At 39.7% G+C, this 26,991-nt stretch overlaps 2 protein-coding genes across 2 annotated transcripts in view; one reads left to right on the top strand and one right to left on the bottom strand.

Annotated features, from left to right (window-relative positions):
- The window catches only part of LOC124863606 (synaptic vesicle membrane protein VAT-1 homolog), a 39,912-nt gene extending 35,652 nt beyond the window's left edge, over nucleotides 1-4,260 (bottom strand). The window contains exon 1 of the mRNA XM_047358059.1: nucleotides 3,605-4,260. Within this exon, the coding sequence (XP_047214015.1) occupies nucleotides 3,605-4,015 (411 nt within the window). The 5' untranslated portion in view covers nucleotides 4,016-4,260. The remainder of the gene's footprint in view (nucleotides 1-3,604) is intronic.
- Nucleotides 4,261-14,826: 10,566 nt separating this feature from the next.
- The window catches only part of LOC124862277 (rho-related GTP-binding protein RhoN-like), a 36,918-nt gene continuing 24,753 nt past the window's right edge, over nucleotides 14,827-26,991 (top strand). Inside the window, exons 1-2 of the mRNA XM_047356100.1 lie at nucleotides 14,827-15,481; nucleotides 16,001-16,088. Coding sequence (XP_047212056.1) covers nucleotides 15,377-15,481; nucleotides 16,001-16,088 — 193 coding nt within the window. The 5' untranslated portion in view covers nucleotides 14,827-15,376. The remainder of the gene's footprint in view (nucleotides 15,482-16,000; nucleotides 16,089-26,991) is intronic.

Raw genomic sequence — 26,991 nt, 5'->3', positions numbered from 1 at the left:
CAGTCATCACAGAAAAGGGCAGCTACTTTAAGGAATCAAAAATACAAAACATATTTAAAGTTCGTTAACAATTTTTCATTTGCTACATAATTCCATATGTGTTCATTCACAGTTTTGATGCCTTCAGTGAGATGGATGGATGGATGGATGGTTGGATGGATTCTCACTGTAGTATACAATGGCAGTTTTTCATATGGGCGAAACGGGCAGTTGTCCAGGGTAGCGTTAAAACGGGGGGTGCACAAGCACCAGAAAAAAAAGCTATAACTTATCTGTCAGTTGTGCCCTGAACATGTTTCTATAACTTTAATGCATGAGCAGGCAATAGGGGGATGGCATCCGTGTGTGTTCGGTAGGCTTGCAAGGGAGTAGAGAGACTAGCTCACGTGGTTTCTGAGGGACTGCGCTGCATTTTCTCCTGTCCTAGAATGTTATTTTCTGTTTTGGTTGGTTAATTGGTTATACTGTGCATTTCTGTGTTAGCCCCAAATCTAGAAAGTTTTAGGGATGCAACCTGTATAGCTTTTTTTTTTTTATATGCATTTCTTGTAAAGCAATAGTACAAAACCGTTCATGTTATTGTGTTAAAAAAACGAATCTTGATTTTTCAATATGACTGTATTTAATCCATATGAGTGACATTCACAGTGAAATAGTGCTGCTGCATCTCCTTGTCCATCATGTGACCTGCTTTCCTCACATTTGGTGCAGGCATAGCTGTGCACAGAACAGCTGAATCATGGGCACTAAAAATTACGACGTTCAAAGCAAAGCGCTAAGTTTATGAAGTAGAAGAATTACCTTTTCTGTAAATTTTTTCCAGACTGTAGCTATGTATCTGAAGACAATTTAAAAAAATTAGCTAACATTTGACAGTCCTCTCTTACTGTTCAAATTAATGTATCACCATCTAATTTTTTCAATTGGATTAGTAAAGTTAAAGTTATCATCTTAGAAATGTCCAAACCTGGAAAACCAGACAAAATTAACAATTATATTTTTTGTTTTGTTTTGTTCTTTAAGGACCAGCTATTCACTTGCTTGTCATTAGAGGTATTCAGTTATAGCCCAGTGGTTAGAAGGGGGTTTCTCAAGATGACTTGGTTGAGAATAGATATTAAGGCTTGGGGGGTGGGGGGCAATGCCAGATTTAAAATGTGGGTCAGAGGGAGGTAATTGAGAACATCTGGGTCAGATCCCTCAAAAACTCACCACTGGAGAGAGCCTCCATGTTTTTTAAACAAGCCTGGAGGAAACAATAAAAAAGTGCTGATACTTGGCATCAGGGGAGCCTCGGTGTGATTTGTGATGTTTCCGCTCTCTCCTCGCTTACTCTCTGTTACTCTTTTCCCCCACAATCCCACTTAGGTCATGTTGGGTGAGCTCACTGCAGGCTTACTCAACATTAGCAAGCATCTGAATGAATGTTTATTACGCAAAAGTTATAGAATTACGGTAACATCAATCATCGGATGAACAAAAAAGCCAGGGCAAAGTCTGTCAGGACATATGTAAGCCATCAAACATAGTTCTACATTTCTATAGAAATATTTATTTTCCAAAGAGAAATCCGATTTTTTTAAATTATTAATATCATAGTTGATACGTGTATCTATACCATCTCACAAGCTTATGTCGTCTGTCTGAAAGGCAAACAAATTAGAGAGCATGAAATACCAGAAAGATGACATAAAATCTAATTTGATTTGATGCATATGTTGCTTAATCTCTTTAAAAAGCATCATGTGTTTGGAACTTTCTAAGGAGGAAACAGACACACCCTTTGTGTCTTTGTGTGTGTATGTGTGTGTGTGTGTGTGTGTGTGTGTGCGTGCGTGTGTGTGTGTGTGTGTTTCTGTTAGATGGATAGAGCAGCGGAGAGCGAACCTCCCCAGATAAAACCTGCACCATCGTGGTCAGCAAATGCCCCCAGTTAGAAGGGGGGAAAAAAGGATCTCAGAGATCTCCTGTCATTACAGGGATAGCTCTTAATTCACTTAGCAGAAAAGGCTGTGAGTGGATGTGGGAGTGTGATGACAAGCTGCATATGTGTGTGTGTGTGTGTGTTGTTTGCGACCTTTAAATCCAATCAACGTCACTGACAATGAGGAATACAGCAATAAATGAACCTGGTTGAACGTTCATCATACAGCTCTGATTCCGCATCCATCCATCCATCCATCCATCCATCCATCCATCCATCCACTTAGCAGACACATGGGCCACGCCCAGCCAGGTGAATTCAGTATGCTCCTGCCTGCATCACACACGTGCTAACCACGGTATTATCCAGAATATAGTGCTGAAACAATGTGAATCATCACACAGTGTTAGGTTAAATTGCCTTTTAGATACGTTGCCGTGGTGGTGCCATGCTGCTAGGAGAGAGCCATGAGCTACCAGGGGCCTGTGACTCATCATGAAAATGCAAGAGTCACTTAAAACCTTCTCACAGCAACAATCTGCACGTTTGATTACTTTGCTGTCAGCTTTATATTATAACATAATTATTGTTGCAAATATATCGGAGCCTGCAGGCAGGCAGCTGTGAGGACAAAGACGATGCCACGGCTCACAGCTCACGGTGTCTGCTTCTGCCGCGCCTCGCCCTTTTCCACTCTGCGCGTTTGTGCGCCGCCGTCGCTCCCGGTAACAAAAGGCGTCGCTGACAACGATCGCCTCCACCGGTGTCAAATTGCATCAACCACTGAGGCCTCCTTCCAAAGAATCTCCAAAATAAATTCCTATCTCCAACAGAATCAGCGTCTTTGAATTCACAGTAGCCAATAAGGTAGATTATTACCATAAAATTGACTTATATTGTGTTGCGCTGTTCATATTCTTAATATATGTAATCAAAAGAAATCCAGTTCGCTACGGAGAGTGGAGAGCTTTAATTTTGAAACCAAGAAGAAAATCAATTTCCTGTCTAGCTGCAGCCAACTTCACACTGTGGCGCACATCAAAGCGCACAGCAGCGTGGGTGCAGCGTGGGTGCAGCGAGGATGGAAGGCATCCCACGGATTTGAATGGGCTTATTTAGCTTTACGCTTTCAACACACGCTGCTTGGATGGACAGAACCAGCAGATTGCATCTTTGCAACATATTTGTAGCCTATAGTGGAAGTTGGCTTAAGTTCCAGTTTTGCAAATGAAGAGACACGAGGGGCGACGCCTGCTTCTGTCATTTCAACTTGTTTCATCTAAACACTTTATATCTATTTTATGAAACAAGATCCTGCAAATAAACCAATAAGCTCAACTTTTATGCTCATTCGTTATTCAGACAATGGAACTAACTGAACAGGCTGCTTATTAACAGTCATAATAGCGCAATCAAAAGCACAAGCTCCATATTATTGTTACCTTTGCTAAAAAAAACAATAGATTATTATCTGAGCCTTGAAGCTTTAAGTTTATTACATTGTGCCACTGACACAATGAGGCTGCGCTGCCGTCTCCGAGCAGCGAGTGAAGCCTGACACGCCCATATCCACAAAGCACCCAAATCCAGCTGATGACAAAACGCATCATTTTCATATGAAAATAAAGACAAAACAAATATATAATTTATTCCACAAAGGCTAGTGCGATGTGCGCTTACTTTTCTGTCAGTTACTTCTTCTCCCACAGCCTCCACCACCCCGGAGCACTCCATTCCCGGGGTAACCGGAGGGGACGGCAGCCGGTCGTAGAGACCCTGTCTGGCCATCAGGTCGGCGAAGTTGAGCCCGCAGACCTTGACTTGGACCATAACCTCGCCAGCTTTGAGCACCGGCTTGCCCTTCTTCACCTGCAGCTTGACTTTATCATAGCCTCCGTAGCCGGTGAGCACCAGAGAGCGGTAGGTGAACGTCTCCTCCTCGGGGGCCTTCTCGGTAGTCACCGCCGGGGTGGCCGCTGCCTCCGCGGACTCCGTCTTGGGCGGCTCGGCTTTGGGTTCCTCGGCGGGCTTGGTGTCCTGCTTCTGGTCCACGGCGTTTTGCTGCTGGGCAGGTGCGTCCTCTCCAGACATTGTTGTGCAGAGACAGTGGGGATTCTAGAAAAAAGTAACTTCAGAGGTTTTTTGTTTTCACTTTTTCAGTGAATTTTGCAGCCGTGGACGGTCTCTTCGGGTTGGCTGTGCACGATTGCTTTGCAAGAATAAAAAGAAAGTCAGAGTTTCTTTTTCAGCACTCTTGCATGAAGACACAAACCCCGACAAAGTGGGTTGATCAGTGGCTGTCAACGCCGCGCTCTGTGAGAGTGTGAGTGGGGCGAGACGGAGGCAGACTGGAAAACACGGAAAAATGCAGGGATTGGCTTATGTGGCTGTCTGGGTTTGGCTGTTCGGTTGGAGCAATAAATTACATCCATATAGCATTAAGCAAAGAGATCAGCTGGAAAAAATAGTCAGTAGCAAGCAAAGGCAAGTTTAATAAAGTTCAAACCTGCCTCAAAACTACTGGCCAGACTATTCTGTAAAAATCAGTCCAACTCTAGATATGGTTTAACCCTAAACAACATGTCATTGTACATTTTTCTATTTGTTTTGCTACTTTCTTATTATTAAGGGTTATTTAATATAAGATCTACCCTCCCAAAACACAATTATCCGTACCCACATACAGTGTCTTGAAAAAGTACTCACACTCCTTGAATGTATTCATATTTCATCACATTACATGGCCAACTATGTAATAGAACAAGCGCTCCTGACAATGCTGAAGAAAAGCATTCCAACAGCATGATGCTTCCACCACCATTATGGTGTTGTGTTCACGGTGATGTGCAGCATTAGTTTTCTGCCACATGTAGCATTTTGCATGTAGGTTAAAACATTTGTCTGACCAGAGCACCTTCTTCCATCTGTGGTAGATTTTTATCAGCAGTCCTTATACCTTCTTTCAACAATAGCTTTCTTCTTGCCAACTAACAGATGTCCTGTCAATACTTTCTCCAACCTGAGCTGTGGAGCTCTTCAGCTCCTCCAGAGTTACCATGGCTGTCTTGGTTGTTTCCCTGCTCTCCTTGTCTGTTCTGTCAGTTAGGACGGACATGTCTTTATAGGTTTACAGTTGTGCCGCACTCTTTTCATTTTTAGAAGGGGGATTGAACAGTTCTCACTGAGATGTTAAAAGTTTGATGTATTATAACCTAACCTTCCTTTTACTTCTCCACAACTTTCTCCCTGATATGTCTACTTTGTCACTTGGTCTCCATGATGCTGCTTGTACACTATTGTTCTCCAACAAATGTCTGAGGGCCTCAGAGAATACCTGGATTTATACTGAGATTAAATTACACACAAATTGACTATTTACTAATTAGCTGACTTCTAAAGGTAGTTGTCTGCGCAGGAATTTTATTTAGGGCAATCAGAGTAAAGGGGACTGAATGCAAATTCATGCCACATTTTTTAGATTTTTATTTGACAAATCTTTCTAAACGCATCATTGTCCTTCCACTTTTCTGTCATGCTCTAATCTGTGTTGGTCAATTACATGCAAACTGAACAAAATACATTATAGTTTGTGTTTTAAAAGTGAAAAAAATTGAAAAAAAGCAAGAGTTATAAATATTTTTGCAAAACACTGTACATCTGATGATGTCACATACAGCTTAAAGCAACTGATCAGAGTTCTCTTGAGTGCATCTATTTGAAAATGTCTTGCTTTTTCTTCTTTATTTGCAGGTTTTTAATCAAAGTTCTTCAAAGCTGTTCACTTTCATTCTGTGTGGATGCAGCAAAATGTTTGAGTCATACTTGAGAACACTGCATAGATTTTAGGAAAGTTGGGCAATAAAACAGGACCGGGTTAGCCTGAAAGGAAACTCACATGCTTCAGAATCTATGTCAAAATCTCTTAAAAGTTGGCCGTTCAGCTTAATGGTTACTACTACCATCTCATCAGCCTGATTCTTGTACTTCTTATGAAGTCATTAATACACACAGCTGAGTTAGCAGTTTTTTTCTTTTAAAATGTTTTTTGAATTCATGCAGTCTTGCCACCCAGCTTTGTTTTTATCGTCAGTGTACATTAGTGAAAATAATAAAACACTGGATTTTTTTTTTTATAACAATGAAGATAAAATCAATGACAAACTATGTCTCTTTTCAGTTATTGCTGACTTTTTTTTTTCCTTTTGGTCTGCTTACCGAATTTTTGTTTCCAAATATGTTCCGGCTCCCTCAGTTCTAATAAATCACAAGCTACACTCACACAGTTGAGGGATTTAAATTTATTGCCGTTTGCATTTGCATTCTGTTTACTGTGCCGTGTTTTGCAGAGAGGTTCATGAAACACCAGGAATAGGAGGAAACGTCTGTTTATGCTGCCTATTCTACAGTAGGATTTGCAGGAACTTTGAGCCTGCGTATGGCTCATTGTTGAAACTTCCCTGCACAGGCAGCTCAGAAAAATGTGAGTTTGTGTTGAGGTCAGGCCAGTTTCTTGGTGAAATAATATGATCTGCTGTGTATTAGTAGGCCAGGAGTGATGGGGAATCCAGAGCCGGCTGGTGGGATGACCTCTCTGAGACAGGAGACATTTGTTGAATTAAAGTTCAATATTTGTGCAAATTTGTGTTTCTTACAAGATTTAGAATCAGAAAAGATCAAACTTTGACATATATATCTATACTAAAAATAACTGTCAATGCAAATCATGTGGACTGACCAAAGGAGAAGTGGAGAGACAGACACCTTGTGGCTCTAAAGTGCCACTCAGCACTAAGTCAGCAGTGTCCCAGTCAATATGCCACAAAGGCTTAATGATGTATAATGCAGGCATTATAGATCTGCTGCTTTGACACAGGCAAAATGTTACAAACCAAAATGTTTGTTCTGCCCAACTGCACCAAACAGCTCTGCATAAACAGTACTGTGCAAGAATCGAGTCAAGCCCTTTTTCTTGTATTTTTCTGCCAAGGAGTCAGACTCTAATCTTTCAAAGTGGTTTTGATCAATAGTTCTTTAAGCTTTTGGAAGATCTTTTTAAGTTTTTCTTCACCCTTTGCAGAGCATGTTGCAGCAGCTCAACATGGTTTGAAATGTGTAAGATGAAGGAACAAATATGTGCACACCTGATGTAGGTCTGAGAACGTCTTGTCGAAGTAGGTTGCAGAACGCATAATGTTGCTCAGTAAAATAATCAGCCTAGATAAAGTTCTGTGATTCTGTGTCAGGCAAATAGGCTGAATCTGCAGGGGGTCTCTGAGGTTGCACTGTTTGAACTGCAGACACACCCACATTGCAGTTCCATTAAACTGGGCAAATACGAAGATTTAAAAAGAGATCCATGAAGAGAAATAATATTTTAATTCCCCACATGGCTGCCAGTATGAGTTATTACCACAGATTTAATACTGAAGCCTTTGTGTGGCTGGAGTCACTTATCTGCTAATCACTCAACTCATCATAGTGTCCCAATGGCCTGTTAAATCCAGTCACCTTCTTTCACTATGAAACTGTAAATCATAATTTTAATTAATGGATTTCATCTCCTTTGCTTACAGGTTTTACTGAACTGGGTAAAATGTCCCAGAGGTTCAACTTCAGACAAAAACAATTAAATAGAAAATGCAACATTGAGCAACAACAACAACAAAAAGATGTAAAGAGTTATAAGAATAAATAACTAAATTGAGCAGAAATACACATTTCAAGAAAAAAATAGACAAGCAACAGGAAAAACAAGAGCAAAAAACACTACAACAGGATATTTAAAACCTTTAAGCCGCAATCAAAACAATCCAAGAAATTCATTTCACAAAGTGCAATAAATAAACAGCACTTTAAAAAAAAAAATATTTCTTTTATTTTGTTTTGTTAAATGCTACATTGTTTTTGTTCCACTGTTTTGTTGTAGTTTTTCTTACATTTTTATACATATTTTTTTATTTATTATGTTTATTTATGTATTATATTATTTATATCCATTTTACACATTGAATTTAAAGTCTTAAAATGCCAGTTTTAAACAAAGATAAATCATTTGAAAACTTTCCCCACCTTTAATGTGACTTATAACCAGTACAACTCATTTGTAAAAACAAACTGAACTCTGTTAGGGGGAAAAAATAAAAATCTCTAATCTAAACTAATGCGGTTGGATATGTACACCATCTGTTAACTGGGCATTTCAATTTAACCAAAGTCATCTTCAGTCAAGATCTTTACACACCTGCTATCTTTTAAAGTTTCTCCAGTTAAACCCAAATAAAGTTTAGCTGTTTACTTTTGTCACATCTTATGGCAAAAGCCATGGCAGCAGAGAGCTCCCAAAGAGTCATTAGATACATCATGGAACACAGTGAACACAGCTATCATCAACAGGAGAATATACTTAACAACAGTGACATTACCTAGAACTGGACACCCTTCCAGTATTTATAAGAAGATTAGATGAAAACTGGTCAGGGAGGCTGCTGAGAGGTCTGCAGCATCATTAAACGAGCTGCAGTATTGTCTGTGTCTACGGGTGCCACCAGTGTCTACGTTTATGGTCTGATGAAGCCAAGGCTAACCTTTCTGTCCATAATTCCAAAAGGTATGCTTGGAGCAAAAACACTCCACCTCACAAAAAGAACACACTAAACACAGTGAGGCATGGTGGTGGCAGCAGGATGCTTTGGGACTGTTTAATTCAGATGAAACCTAAACCCTAATCAAGGTGGAATTAATTATAAACAGCTAAATGGCAAAACCCTTCGGGCTAGAAAGCTGAAGGCACTTCATCTTTCAGACTGGCCTGATGTTAATCAACAAAAGAAGGGCTTCAATGGACAAAGATTTAAGTTTTAGAAATGGCCCAACCAGAGCCCAGACATGACCCTGACTGAAAATCGGTGAGGTCACTGAAGAGGGATGTGCACCAGATTCTATCAGGTTTAGAATGTTTGTTGTTTAAAAGAAGAGTGGACAATATTGTCAAATCAAGATGTGTCATGCTGATAGAGTCCTATAAGACTGAAAACTCTAATGAAATCAAAATGTGCTTCAACAAGGTATCAGTTGAACCACATTTTTTAAAGGTTTTTTCACCATAAGAATGCCTGTTTGTTTTTCAATTGAGTTTTACAGGATATTTGTCATAGAGCAGAGAATGTTCTGAAATAATTTATTGTGTTCTTATTTTATTACGTCCAATAAAACCTGGTATTGTAACAGAGGTGGATAGACTGTTTATGTGCACAGTGGTGGTACTTTTATATAAGTCAGACCTTTGGGTCAGTCCCTCCCTGCTTTATAAAGGTCAATCAGATATTTAAACATTTCTCTATGTTAACTGCATGTATCCAGGTTATTAATGAAATAAAAATACAGTTACTATTAAATCTTTACCTTGCAGCCGCAGGGACAACGCAAACCTTTTCAAAATGTCTCTGCAGATCTTTTTTTTGGTGGTTCGAAAGACTATAGATAATAGGTTTCTGTGTTGCACATTCTAATCATGCATTCTGATGAATATTAAATGAGCCACTGCTTTAATATTATTTTAAATGCAATGAATTGACAAAGAGAGACAGCCTGTAGTGAACAGTGAGCTTTAAGGTCAATCTAAACAGCCTGATGTTTATTGGTAGAATGAATGTGTTTACATAAATTATCTTCAGTTTATGTAGTCTATAGAGTGTTTCTTTTATATCAGCGATCTTTTGCCTTGTTTGTGTCACAGATTTGGCAGTTTCCGAAGCTGATTCTGATTCTGATTTTAACCCCATGCTCATCCATATGAAACATCTAAGAAAATGAACTCACTTGATTTTTGTAGCATGCGCACAGTCCAGGAGCACGCTAGGATTGTATTTGTGACAGGTTAAGGATGAGCAGTGACCTAAATACTTTAGGTCATTTTATTTGAAAGAAGACTGTAATAAGCTGCTGTGTCTAACATTTTAACAGATCGGTTCAGCAGCCAGTTCTGTTAATGAATGAATACTGCCACCTGCTGTTTAATTGCTGCAAACATTCAAGATCGTGATTTTTTCCTAATAAATCTTTATTAGGCTGGAGACGTGTACAACATTTAATTTCCCTTTGGGATTAATAAAGTATTTTTTACAGTCAGACAGGAGAAGCTGCACCAGTGGAAGCGACCATAGAATGATGACGGTATGGACTCTGTCATATTAGTCAGTGACACACATATTTAACAGATTGAGATAAATGCAACTACTATTTTATTTAGTTTTTTAATGCCCGGTATTTTCATTAGTAAATGTTTGTACATGTCAGTAATTAAACTGTAAAACTGCTGAAGAGGGCATGCCATTGTTCCAAACTTGTCCAGACATTAAATAAAATAAAACACATCTAGTTCAATCAGGGTTATAAAGCTCCGCGGTGGCAGGGCTTCTGGGGTGGATGAGATCCCACTTCATAAGAAGGGTGATTGCAGGGTGTGTTCCAACTACAGGGGGATCACACTCCTCAGCCTCCCTGGTAAGGCCTACGCCAGGGTATTGGAGAGGAGAGTCCGGCCGATAATCGAACCTCGGCTTCAGGATGAGCAGTGTGGTTTTCGTCCCGGCCGTGGAACACTGGACCAGCTCTATACCCTCTACAGGGTACTGAGGGTTCATGGGAGTTTCCCCAACCGGTCCACATGTGTTTTGTGGACCTGGAGAAGGCACTTGACTGTGTCCCTCGTGGTGCCATGTGGGGGGTGCTCCAGGAGTATGGAATCGGGGGCTCTTTATTAGGGGCCATCCGGTCTCGATACAAGCGGAGCAGGAGTTTGGTCCGCGTTAAGTCGGACCTGTTCTTGGTGCATGTTGGACTCCGATAGGCCTGCCCTTTGTCACTGGTCCTGTTCATAACTTTTATGGACAGGATTTCTAGACGCAGCCAAGGGCTGGAGAGGGTCTGGTTTGGGGGCCGGTGGATTTCGTCTCTTCTTTTTGCAGATTACATGGTCCTGCTGGCCCCCTCTAGCCAAGACCTACAGCATGCGCTGGGGCGGTTCGCAGCCGAGAGTGAGGCGGCTGGGATGAGAATCAGTTCCTCCATGGTTCTTGACCGGAAAAGGGTGGCTTGTCCTCTTCAGGTTGGAGGGGAGTTCCTGCCTCAAGTGGAGGAGTTTAAGTATCTCGGGGTCTTGTTCGTGAGTGAGGGAAGAATGGAGCGGGAGAAATGGGGGCGCTGTGCCGGTCCATTGTGGGGAAGAGAGAGTTGAGCCGAAAAGCGAAGCTCTCAATTTACCGCTCGGTCTACGTTCCTACCCTCACCTATGGCCATGAACTTTGGGTCATGACCGAAAGAACGAGATCCTGGATACAAGAGGCTGAAATGAGCTTCCTCCGTAGGGTGGCCGGGTATTCCCTTAGAGATAGGGTGAGGAGCTCGGCCATCCGGGAGGGGCTCAGAGTAGAGCCGCTACTCCCCCACATCGAGAGGAGCCAGTTGAGGTGGCTCGGGCATCTATACCGGATGCCTTCTGGACGCCTTCCTCGGGAGGTGTTCCAAGCATGGCCCACCAGGAGGAGGCCCAGGGGACGGCTCAGGACACGCTGGAGGGACTATGTCTCTCGGCTGGCCTGGGAACGCCTTGGGCTCCCCCCAGAGGAGCTGGAGGAGATGTCTGGGGAGAGTCTCGGCGTCTCTGCTGAGTCTGCTGCCCCCGCGAACCAGTCCCGGATAAAGCAGAAGACGACGAGTACGAGTACGAATACGAGTACAAGTAGTTCAATCAGTGTTTTAAATATGTAAATGTTCCTTTACAAGCTCTTTTGCCATTTGAATTGGCAGTAATTCTATATATGTATCATTTTCAAGCATTAAAACTTTAGGCTGAATCCCAATTCACTCCTTGCTTATCACTCTGTACCCCGAACCATGTTATATAGATTAATCACACACAGACTGATGTTTCCAAGCATTTATTTCTGTTAATCATGATTATATTCTGCTTACAGCTAATGAAAACAAGACATTTAAGAATAGAATATTACATCAGACCAATTAAAAAAACATACTACACAAATATGTACTTAATGAAAAGTGTGTTTAATACCTCCTTAAAGGTTATTTTTAACTGGTATTTCTAATCTGACAAAGGACCTTCCTATTTTCATTTATTGCATATGACTGTAAATATTTTCTCAGTTAACCTTTTTAATGAGACAATAAAATTGTTGTAAGCAAAAAATGAACTAAACTGTTATTTATAATTTCGATGTGTTGCCCTTGTAAAGGGCATACATTGTTGTACAAAGTATATGAACTATTAATATACAGTACATAGTATATTCACAGTCAGACTATTTATAAGTATACTCCAAGTACATCTAAAGATCATTACACTTAACGTTTACTACTTTGGAACGATTATATAACAAGTAGTATAGTTTTTAATAGTATATTGACAGTTTATCATACCATCCATTGTCTATACCCTATTGTAGGGCTCTCAGTGGAATATTTTAACCACTTCCTGATGTAACCACCAAGGGGAGGGGGAAGGCAAATGGTTGGATTAACCCTAAGAAATGAGATTCAGCTGTAGATTACTGTATAAGTGTGGCTAAAATATTTAACATTTTGCTGTTCCTCATTCATTTCATGACAAATTTGGAAAAGTGGCTGTCACAGCCCCTAACGTCCATCATTCTGCATTATTAGATGCATTTTTCTTTGTTGTTTATGTTTTTGACTTTGTGTTAATGTTAATTATTTTTCATATTGTCAGAGCCAGCTGTCTGTCTGACAGAATGTAAAAATGTTTTTCAGGTGGATGTTTAATAAAGCTGTTTGGCCAGAAATGTGTTACTTATAGACTCATTGATGTTAAATGGGTCAAAGAATTTACCTCAAAGTTAACTTTTGAAGCTGTTTGGTACAGTTTACATCATAATAGTCATAGTAGCTCTGTCTCAAGGCGTTATTAAAATCCACCGTCAAACAGACATCAGTGGCAGTGTTGGAAATATGAATAATATTGTTCCACCTGTTGTTTAGTGTGGCTATGATGTTAGCAGTTGTAAGCCTTTTAGTTGAGTCATATTTATGTGTTTTCTGGTTTGATGGCAGTCATTACTGTACCACTGTAGGTTTGTTTTGTCAATACAATTAATCTGTATCCCTCTTTTCCTAAGATGGTTTATCACAAGAATCTTTTAAAATAAATGCTCCCTGCACATATGTCACACACATTTGGAAGTCCCTCCATGAGTCATCAAAGGACCAAAACAATGTGATTGTTTTTCATTTCAAACTGTTTCCTGGAAATGTAAGACTAGCTTAGACACATTTTTTTTTGTGATTATTGTTCACTGCTTCATCTTTGCACCCTTTTAGTCTGTTTTTGGGCTTACTTGAGCTCAGTTTTGATCTCTTGGTGATTGCTTTGCTCAATTTGCATCAAACGTAATGCTTTCGTCTGTCATATGGAATTTTTTTTTTGCTTTTACTTCATCCCTCCTTAATAACTGTATTAAGTCATATTTTGGATGTTTCTGTCTTGTATTGTTATCCTCCATTATTCACTGGCAGGTCAGGGCCTTTTAGTGGTCATAATGGAGATATGCTTGTAAATCATGCTCAGGTTGTTCCTCATGTCAATGACCTGTTTATGTCGGCTTAGTCCTGTCTTGATTCTATCAGTGGTGTTTTGTGTGCAATGGTTAGATTGTAAAATTTGGCCCCAACACCAACACATTCTTGAAAATCTAACAAAAACAGTGTCAAAACTGTGTGCTGGTTTGTGCAACAATACAAGTAACGTTAATGTTTTGGAGTGGCCCGACCAGAGTTACAACTTAAATATGATAGAGAATCAGAAGAAAGATTAGGGTGATGGCAAGGAGTCCATTACAAAAGATAAATCCCAGTGGAAACATGCAAAAACAAAACAAAACTGGTCCGCACTTGTAAGAAAAGTTTGATTGATGACATCTCAATCAAGATCTTTCCACGGGTTGATAAAACCGTATACATATTTTAAACATGGCATTTTTTAATACAGTGTTATTAAAATAGCTAAATTATATTCTTTTTAAAATGAATACTTCTTTTACATCGGTCTGTCTTTGAAAAGATTGCCTGTCTCAGTTTCTGTAAGAAACAGACTCCTTGATTTGAATTAAAACAATTTCTAGTCAAAATGTAGAATAATTTTGTGTTTCACCATCTAATCAGGTATAATTCCATGAGTTAAACTGATTGCTTCTTATTTCAGTGTATAACAACAGTTATTCTGACATAATTTTTATGAAGGGGCCATAATTAATTAATGTATGATTCAAAAAGGGAATTCACATCAGTTTGCTGATAATCAACAGATTGTGAGGCAATCACATAATTACATAGTGATTTGATGATAGAAAACAATATGAAGGTATAACTATTTAAAATTTTAAGTCATATTACAACTAAGGATTAATTATGATAATTTCTTCCACTATACGTAGGTATATACGCATATAAAAATCTGATAAAATCTCTTAACAATAAAATCTCTGACTCATTATTGAACTAATAAGAATGGATGCAATTAGGGATCTGTTATATTACCAATCAGTAAGATAGGCCTACATTATATTACTTGCAATAAAAAGATGAATAAAGTTAATCTGGAATGACTCATACTAAAGTGCGGCTTTTTAAACGATTATTTTAACAGCTGCACTTTTAAATTTAAGGATCAGCTTCCTAGCTTTTACATTTCAAGGTTATATTCGTAACTACAGCAGTTAGTCTCCACAAGGTGGCGCTGTCTGCAGGCCAGAAAGAATAACTGAACAATGTTGATGGGGCGCAGCGTCACTCATTCAGAAAACGCATCGAGGGTTACTTAAAGTTACATCTCCTAAATATAAAGCTGAGACTGCCCTGGTAACTTTAACTACTTATTTTAAACAAATTACACGAGTTGATTCTTGTATATAAAGTACATTTTATGCTCATAAAGCTCATATACTATTTGTTTTTTACTATATGATCATTATTTTAGTGCACATCACCAGTAAGGAACAAACAGCTCATTTGTTTGCAACTTTCTGAAAGACACATTTCTGACAACTTCTGTTTTATTTAAAAAAGAAGGCATGGCATCTTTAATTCACGTTTAGGACCCCAATGCTCTGGTAAATGCAACCTCCTGTGAGTCAGACGCCAAAATTGGGAAGGCGTGGTCACTCATCAAGTACCGGAGTTTCCAGTGGAGGCTGTGCGTGACCTGCTGTTGGTTTCGGCACCGACCAGTTTATGTAGAGTCTGTCAGTGGGAACCACAGGGCTGCGCACAGAGGTCTGGAGGCTCTGGATTAAAAAGCGCACCGATACTGCGCATGAATTTGCTCTTTTTTATTCTCCCTGTTCGAGTTCTGTGCGTGTATTATCGGATGCTGAATGCAGGCACTCGCCGTGCCAAGAATCCATCTCTGACGGACTAACCATGGACAGCATAGGCAGCAGCCGCTGCAAGATCGTGGTGGTCGGGGATACTCAGTGCGGGAAAACGGCGCTCTTGCACGTTTTTGCCAAGGACTGCTACCCAGAGGTGGGTTTAGAGAAAAGTCTGAACTTCAATTTTGTTTCAATTATTGACATAAAGATTTAGAAAAAGTACAGAGCCACATCAAGTCTGATTTAGCAGGTTAGATCCACCTGCACAACAGAGAGACAAAGACATGCAGACACAGACATGGGGGATGCTTAGACAATGACAAAACAAGCTCTGAGTGTAAAAATTGTCCTTACATGACATAATACATCCTCTATGTTTTATCCTTAAGAAATTTCTTCATTAGAAAACTTTTTTACCTATTGGAGTTCTATGTTAGAATGAATTTTGCTGTTAAATTATAAGCTATTAAACTGTATGTGACTGAATCTGAATCTGTGTAACTCGATTGTACTGATATGAATTAGAAAGCCCTGAAATTTGGCAAATAAGTAAATTGAACGGAAAATGTATTGAATTGCTCACTGGTATAAGATTTTTTTTTTCACCTTTTTTATCTGTTTTAAAAGAAGCTTATTATGCTCTATATCACTAAAAGAGATCTTCTGTTTTCAGAACTATGTGCCCACTGTGTTTGAAAACTACACAGCCAGTTTTGAGATAGACAAGCACCGGATTGAGCTGAATATGTGGGACACGTCAGGTAAGACAGCTTCATATCTCTCTCAGCTCTCAGATGCTGCTGTTGACATCAAACCCTGCCATGCTGCCTGTCTGTCCCAGGCTAAGACCGTGAGAGGTCTGCCTCCATCTCCCCCTCTCCAACTTTTACACCAGTCATCTCTGACAAATTGCTTTAACCCAGCCAACTTCACATGTTTCTTTTTTCCCTTCTCTCTACTTTGAGGCATCTGGTTTTTATGATTGTTTTCTTTTCGAGGAGACTATAGGCCAGCCGTGCTTCTGTCTTGTGTTTGCATTCCTTCCCGGGCAGGCCACTGTGTGTGGCTGACTCTTCCCATGCTCCGGCTGAGGGTCAGGCGACTCTGGGGGAGGATACAAGAACATGGATAATTCAGACAGGATGGACCTGAAGGGATTAATAATTGCTTTAACTGTTTAAATGTTTTCATCTGATTTAGATGAATGCAGGTTTTCCAGACGGTTGGGTCAAATGTGTGGTTTGTGGTCTGACTTTAGAATTCACTATAATTAGCAAATGTATCCCACTTGTATGTATCTGATTTTCTGTATAAATATATTTGTGAAGACCCCTGAGATTTGTTAAAGAGCAATGGTAAACGAACGACATCATGTAGACCAAGGGACACAACAGAAAGATTTTAACATCTCACATAGCACTCCTCAAATCCATCCAAGAGTATGGCACAACCGCAAACCTTTAAAAACAGAGCAGGCCACCTTAACTGACAGGCCCAGAAAGGAGAGCATCAATCACAGAAGCAGCCTAAATGCCTAAATCTGTTAACGGCTGCTGAAGACTTGACACCACGGCATAGGTTCAGCTTCCAGCAGGACGAAAACTCTAGATATTCAGCCAGAGCTACATAGAAATGGTTTATATGAAAGCATATTCATGTGTTACAATGGCCTAGTCAAAGTGCAGACCTAAATCCATTTGAGAATCTAGCAGCAAGATCCTCTCCATCCAATTTGACTGAGATTTAGCATTTTTTAGTTGAATGAGCAAATATTTCAGTCTACAGATGTACAAAGGAGGTTGAAACGTACCCCAAAAGACTTGCAACTGTAACTGCAGAGGAAGATGGTTCTACTCTGTATTGACCCAGGGGCTGAATACAGATGCAATGCAATGTTCGGTTTCATTCATAAGAGTTTCAGCTGATGGTTTAGTCACCTGATCATGTTTCAGAGGCATAACCACCCTAAGAAAAAAGATTCACCAGCCAATAAAATAACAACTGCTGGTGAAATCAGTTAGAAAGTACTGTGGAAAGCTGTAGGAACTGAATGGTTGAGGTTGAAGTAACCGGTTCTTGCTGAAGAAGTAGATTTCCCTGTCATGCAGCAAGATGCACTGGTGAGACTATGTTGCTCTTGTCAGTGTGGGTGGATTTACTGCCCTGAGCTACCCTGAGACTTTACACGTCAAAACAGTCTCGGTCCAAGTCTACTGTCAGCCAGGCCAGTGACATGGGTGAGGACTTCCATTGTATGCTCCCAGAGGGAATTCTTTTTCTTTTCTTTTAACATAAACATTCCCAAACCTGAAACCATATTCCAGGGGAGAAATGATGGGAGTATTTTTTGTCACGTGATGAGTCATGAAGGAATGTTGTTTTTCCTTGAACCGAGCCTCGACCCAGAGAGTAAATCAGCCTGAGCTTGTCACTCAGGGGGTTGAAGTCCTCTGGGGCCTGGGAGCCACAATTTAGAGTAGCTTATCTCTCAGCTGTAAGAAGTTAATGATGCAGTGGGAATTTTGTGCTTCTGTCCATCCTTGAAACCCCCACAAACCACCTATGGTGATTTCTGACTTTAATCTTCAGTTAGGAGGCGCCTAATTCACAACAAACATGATGTCACCCAGCCCACAGGGCAAACGCATGTGTGCGTGTTTGCCTTTGTGCTGCCTTGTGTGTGTGTGTGTGTGTCTCCTCAGAGGCCCTCTTGCAGAGCACCATTATTCACTGATTCACAGCAAACACAGATGCTCATATTTTCTCTCAACAAAAAGGAATAATTGGCTCACACTTAAATGAAAAAGGCTTTCATATGTAGAAAGTGGTCCATCTTCTATCATTCCTCTTTTAGACAGATATTTATTTTGCATTGGTTATTCCCCTTCTTCCCTTTCAGCTCCTTGTGGTTTAGATCATTTTCTGATCTTAAGCCACAGTCACCACCAGTTGAGTGAGGGGTCAATTACACCATTATTTAGACCGAGATATGTTTTATTTTTATTTTTGATATGACATGTGGGGCATGCTAGGAATACAGTTAAACTTAACATTTTGAATACTATCTTCTTGATACATCCAAGCCTTGTGTTATGTATCAGTAATGGCTTATTTTTAGAGACAAAGAAAGATATTGACAATCTGACAATTTTAAGCATGACCGGACCTGACCCATAACTATATGGAAACTCAAAAATCCAATACCGAAGCACTAACAGGTCATGTTAACAACATCACTCTTTAGTGTGAAAGTTGTTACTGAGACAAGAATGCTCAAGGCTACCTATTTTCAGGGTTAGTGAGGTCTTTCAAAATGAAGTCAGAGGAAGTGCACAACCTGTAAGAAGCTATTTAAAAGGAAGCTATTTTTTATTGCTTCGTAGTGGCTCTTCTTTTAGGTAGCTAAACAAAGAGGCAAGGACGGTTTATTTGTGTGACCCCATTCAGAGTTGCAGAAGTAACTGTCTTAAAAAGAAGGGATATATTAAAAGAATAATAATATTTAAATATCACATAAAAAAGATGAAATATGAATATGCTAATTTAAAACAAAAAAACGATGACATGCTGAAAACTATCTGAAATTAAATAATGTTTGACCTCGATGAGTAACCTACAGTAAACAGTAACGTTTTCAGTCCTGATTTAAAGGACCAACATTTCAGGTTTTCAGTGAGTTTGTTCCAGAGCCGAGGAGCATCAAAACTAAATGCTGCCTCTCCCTGTTTCATTCTGTTCCTGGGATTCTGATCACCTGAGAGGTTCTCTCATTCATATCAGACCTGCAACTCTGAAAAGTATTGAAGGCCAAAACCATTCAGTGCCTTTTAGACCTCCAACAAACTTTAAACTCTATACTTTTAAAAACAAGGAGCCAGTCCAGTGATTTCAGGAAGATTGAGATACTTTCCAGGTGTTGGTCGGGACTCTGGTGGCAGCGTTTTGGACAAGCAACTGTCTGATTACAGAGATATCATTACAGCACTCTAATCATTTCAAAATAAAAGAATACCCTAGTTTTTCTGGGTTTTGACACAAACACCTTTTAATGTGGCAATGTTTAAATGATGGTAATATGTTCATCAACATTATGGACACACTGACCAAGAGACTGTAATGGACTGTGGTGATGTGGTGACAGATATAAAAAGTTGTATTTCGTCATCATATGTATGGTAAGATATGTAGTAGTACTCCATAATATGTGGCAGGGGGAGCAGGTAGATATTAAATAAAAGTGACCTGATAATCGACCCTTGAGGTACCGCATCTTTATTTGCTCAGATTTTATAAACATTAAATAATAGAAATTAGCCAGGTCTGCCGGGTAAGGTCTATCACAGTCCCTGAAAATCCCACCCACTTTTTCACTCTGTCAATCAGTATGTTATAATTGCCGTATTGACATCCAGTAAAACCAATACAGATGTTTTAGTTGCATCACTGTTATGCAGACTCGCTGCTGTGGTATGGTCAAAAACGAGATGTTTGTACTGGTCAATTTTGCACCTGCTATTTCAAATCCAGACTCCTTTTAACTTTAAATGTTCATCTGATTTCTTCTCCTCAGTCCTCCCATGAAGAATTGTCACCCCTTTAATTGCTCCCAAAGTCAGGCTTCTGCATTCTGGCTCTGTCCACAAAACAGTATTGATCACTGCTTGAGGCCAGGCTATTGCGCTGGACCCAGCTCACATTTCTATTGTATAGTTATGTAGTTTTGCTGGTATTCATTGCTGCTGCATGGAAGTTAGTCATTGATTAGTTTGGTTTCATTAAATCCAACACTTCCTAGATGTCAGAGCCGAGCAGGAATGGTGAGCTTTGCATCTGAGTTTGATGTTTCTGGAGTTTTACGAAAATATGAGGTTTTAGGAGTGTATTGTTGTCTGCCCTGCAGCTTTGGCCATCTGGAGAGTTAAAAAGATAAGGGAAGTATTACAGTCTCATGCTGCAGAACATTGCTAAGCAATTACATAAGGAAGTGAGCAGGGAAGTCCAGTTCACCAAAGCATTGCTCTTTGTGTTTTTAATTTACTCTTTAAGAAACTCAAGCTGTCAAGCAGTCAAAATGTTAATGCAGCTTGGTGATAACTTGTCTGAGGCCCATTAGTGATCACTGTCAAACGCTCCTGGGCCCCACTGGTAGCTAGCCTGTCTGGGTTTTTACTGTGCCTGAGGTATTATTGCACTTATCATGTTCCTAATATGCTAAAAACACCTGGGAAACAGTCCCTGTAGTCCTGTCCTGGGTAGGAATGCTGCCTCCTAGATGTCCAAATCATGGAAGGCTGGGTTTTCCTGATGTTTCTGCTGTATGCAGCATGCTCATGTATCTCTCAGTTTTACTTCCAGCTGCCTCATTTATGCCCAACATGATTCTCACTTGAAACTCTTGCAGTCTATTTAGTCATGCAGGGCTGTGCTCTGAAGAAGCAATCTACAAGAATCTCGCTTCTCCTTCTTCTTTTGCAAACATCTTTAGTGTTACTCTGTGTCCATCACACTTTTTCTGTTGGTTTATTTCCTCATTAATAGCAGTGTTGTTCTAGTACCCCTCTTTTTTTATCCATGTACTTCTTGGAGTATGAAAAATCTGCTGTTTTAATTATTTTTAATTTTTAAATACCACAGTGTTTCTTTGTGAATCTTATCTAATGCGTTTTCCACGAGTGAAGTCATTTTTAATTTTCCCTGTTACAAAACTTCCTTGTAATTGTATTTGACTCATGAGACAATAACAAGACACAGCACGTGTGTTATGCCACTCCCAGGCCAGCAATCGCTTTCAATCAGTCTGGCATGAAAGTGTCTCCCTCCTCTCGTATCCGACTTTCCAACATTCCTGGTGACTTTATGCTCCTAAAGCTCCATATTCTCAGCGCAGTGGACCGTCAGGGCATCCAGCGGCCTATAAAAACATGCTGAGGTTAGTGGGCTTTGTGGTTCTCAACACTTTACACTTGATTAATCTTTAATGGACAATGAGTGAACTAAACCCACAGAGCAGAAATAAAATCAACAGCTTCTCCACTCAAGCATGCAGCTCGCTGGAGCTCGGGGATGCTCTGAAAGTGCTCCAAGATCTGATATGATCTAAGTAACCACAATACAGAACACAGTAGCCTACGTTATCTTCTCTTAGCCCAGATCGGCCTCTCTGAATCACCACTGTACTGGAGGATTTGTGTTAAATGAGCAAAAAACTATATTTTCATTTATTCTTCTCAAAACCAGCTCGGTAAGGGAGTTTGGACCAGCAAGATGTTAACACAGTCGATAAATACACCTTCAATTCAATTCAGGTTATTTATATAGCGCCAATTCACAACATATGTTGTCTCAAGGCACTTCACAAAAGTCAGGTACATAGATTCCAATTAATCCTAATCATTGAACAGTGCAGTCAGATTCATTTATTTATTCAAATTGGATAAAAAGTTTTGGACAAGTTTTAGTTTTCTTTCTTCAGCATCGTGGAGGGATGAATTACGAAACCCTTTCAACTCAGGTTCAAAAGCTTGAACGTACACATCAAGCTTTAAAAGTTGTTGCTACCATTTGCCTAACCTGCCTGGGGCAACAACTGCCTAAATGAAACCTGTTTTGATGATACCAAGAAGAAAAGACAAACACTCCCGGCTTCTGAAGAACAGTGTCAGCATGACACAATAATCAGTAAACAAAAGCACAAGTTTGGAGAGCTACTGTAACATCATCAGCTTTTTTTCTGTATTAACTAACAAACTTTATAATTGCACAAGATGTCTACTCCCTTACAGATGATAAAAGTTGCATGGCATTTTGCTAACTTAACACCAAGAAATTAGAAGCTTTAGAAGGATGTCTTCTGACAGATGGATTAAAAGGTCTCAGTCATGTTTTTGACATTAACCTTTCAGCTAAAAACTATACGGATTAGCGGGGAAGCTGGATACCACTGAGCTTTGTGTCTTTTGGTCAGTGCTTTTTTCCTGCTTTCTCATGCTTGCTCAGGGGAAGGAAGGAGGTATCTTCAGGGGAAATTGCATTGTGATGTTTTTCTTCTGGATTGATTGCACCTTCTGCTGTAATTAGTTTACTTGGCATGGGCAAGATAGCATTGAGATATAAAAAGCTTTTCAAACGTTCAGGTTTCAAAACTGCTAAGATTTTCCTTCATCCTCTTCCAGTGGTTTAACTCCCTTTATTGAGATATCAGTAAGGGTGTTGGAGTAAGAGTTCTGTGCCTGTATAAAGCATATATTAGTGCTGCACCCCCTCCCCCATGTGCTGCTGCACATAGCCAGTCAGCTGGCTGAAAGAGGCCTTCTTGCACGAAATTACCAATTTGATTATTTTAACTTTTTTTATAACCCCATCTAATTTTCTGCTGTTTTAGAACTAGCTACGTGTGGCATGTCTATTAGGCCTTTGGCTGGCTTCTGGCTACTCAAGTCAGCTAATAAACCAGTTAATTTTAGCTTGTTAAACTCGTAGTTATACTCTATAAAGAGTAGAACAGCAAAAATGTATATTTAACTGGTATTAGACAAAAACACACATTATTAGGACTTTTCAAAAGGAGTAAGATATTCTAAACTAATGACAGATTCTTCAAACAAAGTTTGGTTCGGAGGTTACACCCTGGAAAGGTCACCAGTCCATTACAGGCCAACGCATAGACAACACAGGTAAAACCAACCACACATACACTTAGAATTTAGCGTAACCAATTAACCTAACAGGTCATGCTTTCTGACCGTGAGAGGAAGCTGGAGCACCCAGAGAGAACCCACACATGCATGGGGAGAACATGCAAACATCGTGCAGAACCACCCTGGCAGGGATTCAAACCTAGGACCTTCTTTATTGCAAGGCAACAGGTCAAACAATTGTACCACTGTATACCAAACATTTATTTGCATTTATTTTGTTTTTGTTTTACTGGAAACAAAATCAACAATAAAAGGTAAAGTCTTTACTCAGTTGGTTGTAGAGATCCCTAACACCATGTATCCCTGGATATAATCACACTGCTGTTTGTTTATTTCATGAAGTTGCCAGGAACAGACAACTGGTTAAAGGACTTAAGGCTGACACAATCTTCTGTGGTCATAATTTCTTTCTTCTGGCCTAAACAAAGCATTCAGTCTCTAGAAGCCTGAGGAAAGTGGTGAAGACTGAGAGGCTCATACTTCACAGCTCCTATTGTTTTTAATCCTCTGACAATGGACTGAAGAATGGGTACATCTAAAAGCATGACTATTTTAGCATCCTAATAGACAAAGGAATATTTTCTAAAGCACATTGTTGCCCTTTTCACATGAATGAAATTGATTTAACCGCTGAACTGATTATAGTGCTAATCTGCTAGTTCAGCTTCAACATTGTGCTCAATGGGTGGATGTATAACCATGATATTTAATAAGATACGATCAATTCTAGAGTCGATCAGTTATGACATCAGTTATCTAATGCTTTTTCTTTACCAGCTCAGCTAAGCTGCATTTTTTTAAAAATAAAAATGTTTTAAGCTGTGCTTCATTTTTTTCATTTTAGGTTAACCTTTGTTAAATAAATGATGACATGGTGGACTGTGGTGTGTGCTTTTGCAAACTTCAATTTTAAAACCTGTTATGGTCAAGATCATTTCTAAAATAATATCTAATAATTGTCAGAGGGCATGCTTGTTTTTACCATACCTACATCGCATGAATCTTGGATCTGTCATTCTTTTTTTCTATTTGGATTGTGAACACTTGAAGTATTAGGACATTACTGTTGACATTGCAGAATAAGCCTGCCAGCACTCAGACTTCTTCACCGAGACAAACATGGCTGCAGATTTGATAAATAATGAAGCTGCACATCGGGTAAAGAAACAACTCTACAAATGTGATAAATGGTTCTGTTCCCAGTGGGAATGTTAACATAACAGCAGCTGGGGCCATTTTAGAATGACGTTGCTGGATATGTGGATGCTTTGTTGGACGCTTGCAAGAGATTGAAATGAATTTACGTATTTGTAGCAACCTTCAAAGGTGTATATTTAAAATATTTTAAGGAATTAGTTTGCCAGGAGGATTACTGTTCTATCCTCTTTGAAATTATTAGCTCAAAATCAAACTAACATAGAATATACTGTTATTTTCACTGGCCACTTTATTATGTACACCTGGTCAATTGTTAACACATTTGTAAATCCCCCAATCACATAGTAGCAACCTACTGCATCTAGAGCTCATGAAAACAATTTGCGGACGGTCAAACCGAGTATGAGAATGGGGGGGAAGAGGGGATCTTTATATTAAAAAGTGATGCTGCTACATTTATTGTATGTGAAGGTTTGTGTATCAAAGAGCTGTACAACATCTGACTACTGGAACTACATTTAAAAATGTTTTAAATCACACTGGTAACATAGCCACATAGGATTGCAGCTTTGCTGAGACAAACATTATTATTTGTCCAGATAACATGCCTCGCTGCACTGCGATCCAATACAAAATGCCGAATATCACAGGGGGAAGTTCAAACATAATGGAAGAGATGTTCCAGCAATGTGGCACTGAAGGGGGTCCCTGAGTGTAGAAAAGCATACTGGTTCTTAGAGCTGTTTTTAAAAGAAAACCAGTTAAGAGCTAAATCAGTTCTAGAGCAGCATTGCTCTTGCTTTACTAGAAAGGTAATTGCTCCCTATATCTCTGAGGCTTTTTAAGATGAATGTGATAAAGTGAACTAGATCATGGAAGACAGCACCGGAGGAGTTAATGCTACTTATTTGAAGGTGAACTGTCAAGTATATCGTTTTTCTCAGTTCATCCTCTGCTCTTTCTTCTCCCTTGTCATTGTTCTCCATCTCTGATAGCCCATTAGTGAGGATGGCTGCCGCAGCACCGGGCTTAGGTCACTAGCAGTTAGCGATCGTAAGGCAGCGGGTGGGCAGATGTGTAATTACTGCCAAGAATATCTGCTCTCCTCAGTGGCACATAGCAGCACAAAAAAGCACACACACCTATGCTCAAAACATAGTGCAGCTAGCTGCACGTACCCCGGTACTCAACCTGCTTTTAAATGCATACAAAAAGCTGAGGAGCACACAAGTCCACCTGCCGATACACAATGAAACAAGCACTTCTGGTAGGCCCTAGAAGATGCAACTCCCCACTCATTCTGACCTCTTATTTCAGTGAGATGAGCTGCAAATGTCTCCATGGTTACAGCTACAGGTTGAAGATTTCTTTCACCACATCTGAGCCTCTAGTTGCAGTCACCCTAATGCTTAGCACAGGGCGACAGTGTAATCTGCTTAAAAAGCACTGCTGAAAGGTACTGCATATGGCTGACAGGCTGCATTCTGTCCCTTATAGAAGTCACAGTGATAAACCTTTATGGAGTGAACATTTTATTGAACAGGATAAAAGGAAAGTGTTTTGGTACATTGTAAAAGAAAAGTAACACTTTAACTTCTGATGACTGGCTCTATCTCAAATTACAAGCACTTTCTTAAGCGTCATTATGAAGTGCTATTAACACAGAATAGCTTTAGCTGTTGCAATGACTTACAGAGTATAAAAGGTTAATATCAAAACTTTTATAATTATAACACAAAGATTGTGTTTTTGGAGATCATTTCAAATGGCCTTGTAGAACCATAGATCTAGTTAAAGCAAACTCTCATGTACAAAGTGGAGGCTTGGTATCTCAAACATGAGGAAACTATGACCTTGCTAGGTTGTTTTTCCCTGTTTGTTTCTCTAAAAGTTGAACAGCTCAACAGCACAATGTGTAGACAACACAGAGATAAGAGTTGTATTAAATTTAAAAATGTTATTTTCCTTCATTTAGAATCCCTGAAAGCTTTGAAATTATCCATAACTAATTAATTAAAAAATGTAAATAGTAATTGTTGATCGTGGCAACCATTTAGTGTGAGTGCTGTGCTTTACTCAAAAGATTGCATGGCGGCACGGCTTTCACGATATAAGTGATAGAGCTCACGACATGTGTACAGAGGCCTCGGTCCTCGACGCACCGGCCCCGGGTTCGAGTTCCGACCCCTGTGCTGCATGTCTTACACCTCTCTCCACCCCGCTTCCTCTATGCCGCCATCGAAAAAAGAACATAAAATAGCCAAAAATAAAGGCCACTAGTGCCACAAAAAAACAAATCTAAAAAGGAAAAAGATTACATGCGCAAGATTGGAGGGTGATGCTGAACATGCAAATAAGATCAGTCACAAAATAGTTTCAGTGGTTAAGTGATATATTGTTTATTTGATACATTGAGACTTTAAAGAGTCTCCCTGATGTCCAAAGAAGAAGTTCTAGAAATTGATAGAAAGGTTACCCTCCACTCATTCTTGACTGTGCATGTGAGCCACACCTCATAGTTACGCCACATCCACGTCTAATTGGTTGACCAATTCCCACCTGAGGAGTCCTAACCCTTCCAATGAGGTGCTGTTCCTTAACTCAGCTCAGTCTCACCAGGTTTTCCTTCCCTTTCAGCTTTTGAGGGACAGATAAGCTTTTTGTAATTTTTAGATCTTTAATCAGTTTTAATTATTGTTCCTTTAATGGTTTGTTTTCAGGTTTTAATTTCTTTTCATAATCAATAAGTTGTATGTTAGAACTACTGCAGTTCAGATTTGTTGACATTTGTTTTATACATTTTCAAATG

This window comes from Girardinichthys multiradiatus, chromosome X, assembly GCF_021462225.1.
Source record: "Girardinichthys multiradiatus isolate DD_20200921_A chromosome X, DD_fGirMul_XY1, whole genome shotgun sequence".
Lineage (NCBI taxonomy): Eukaryota > Metazoa > Chordata > Actinopteri > Cyprinodontiformes > Goodeidae > Girardinichthys > Girardinichthys multiradiatus.
The sequence above is the reverse complement of the archived record's forward strand: the minus strand, read 5'-3'. Positions and strand labels throughout refer to the sequence as shown.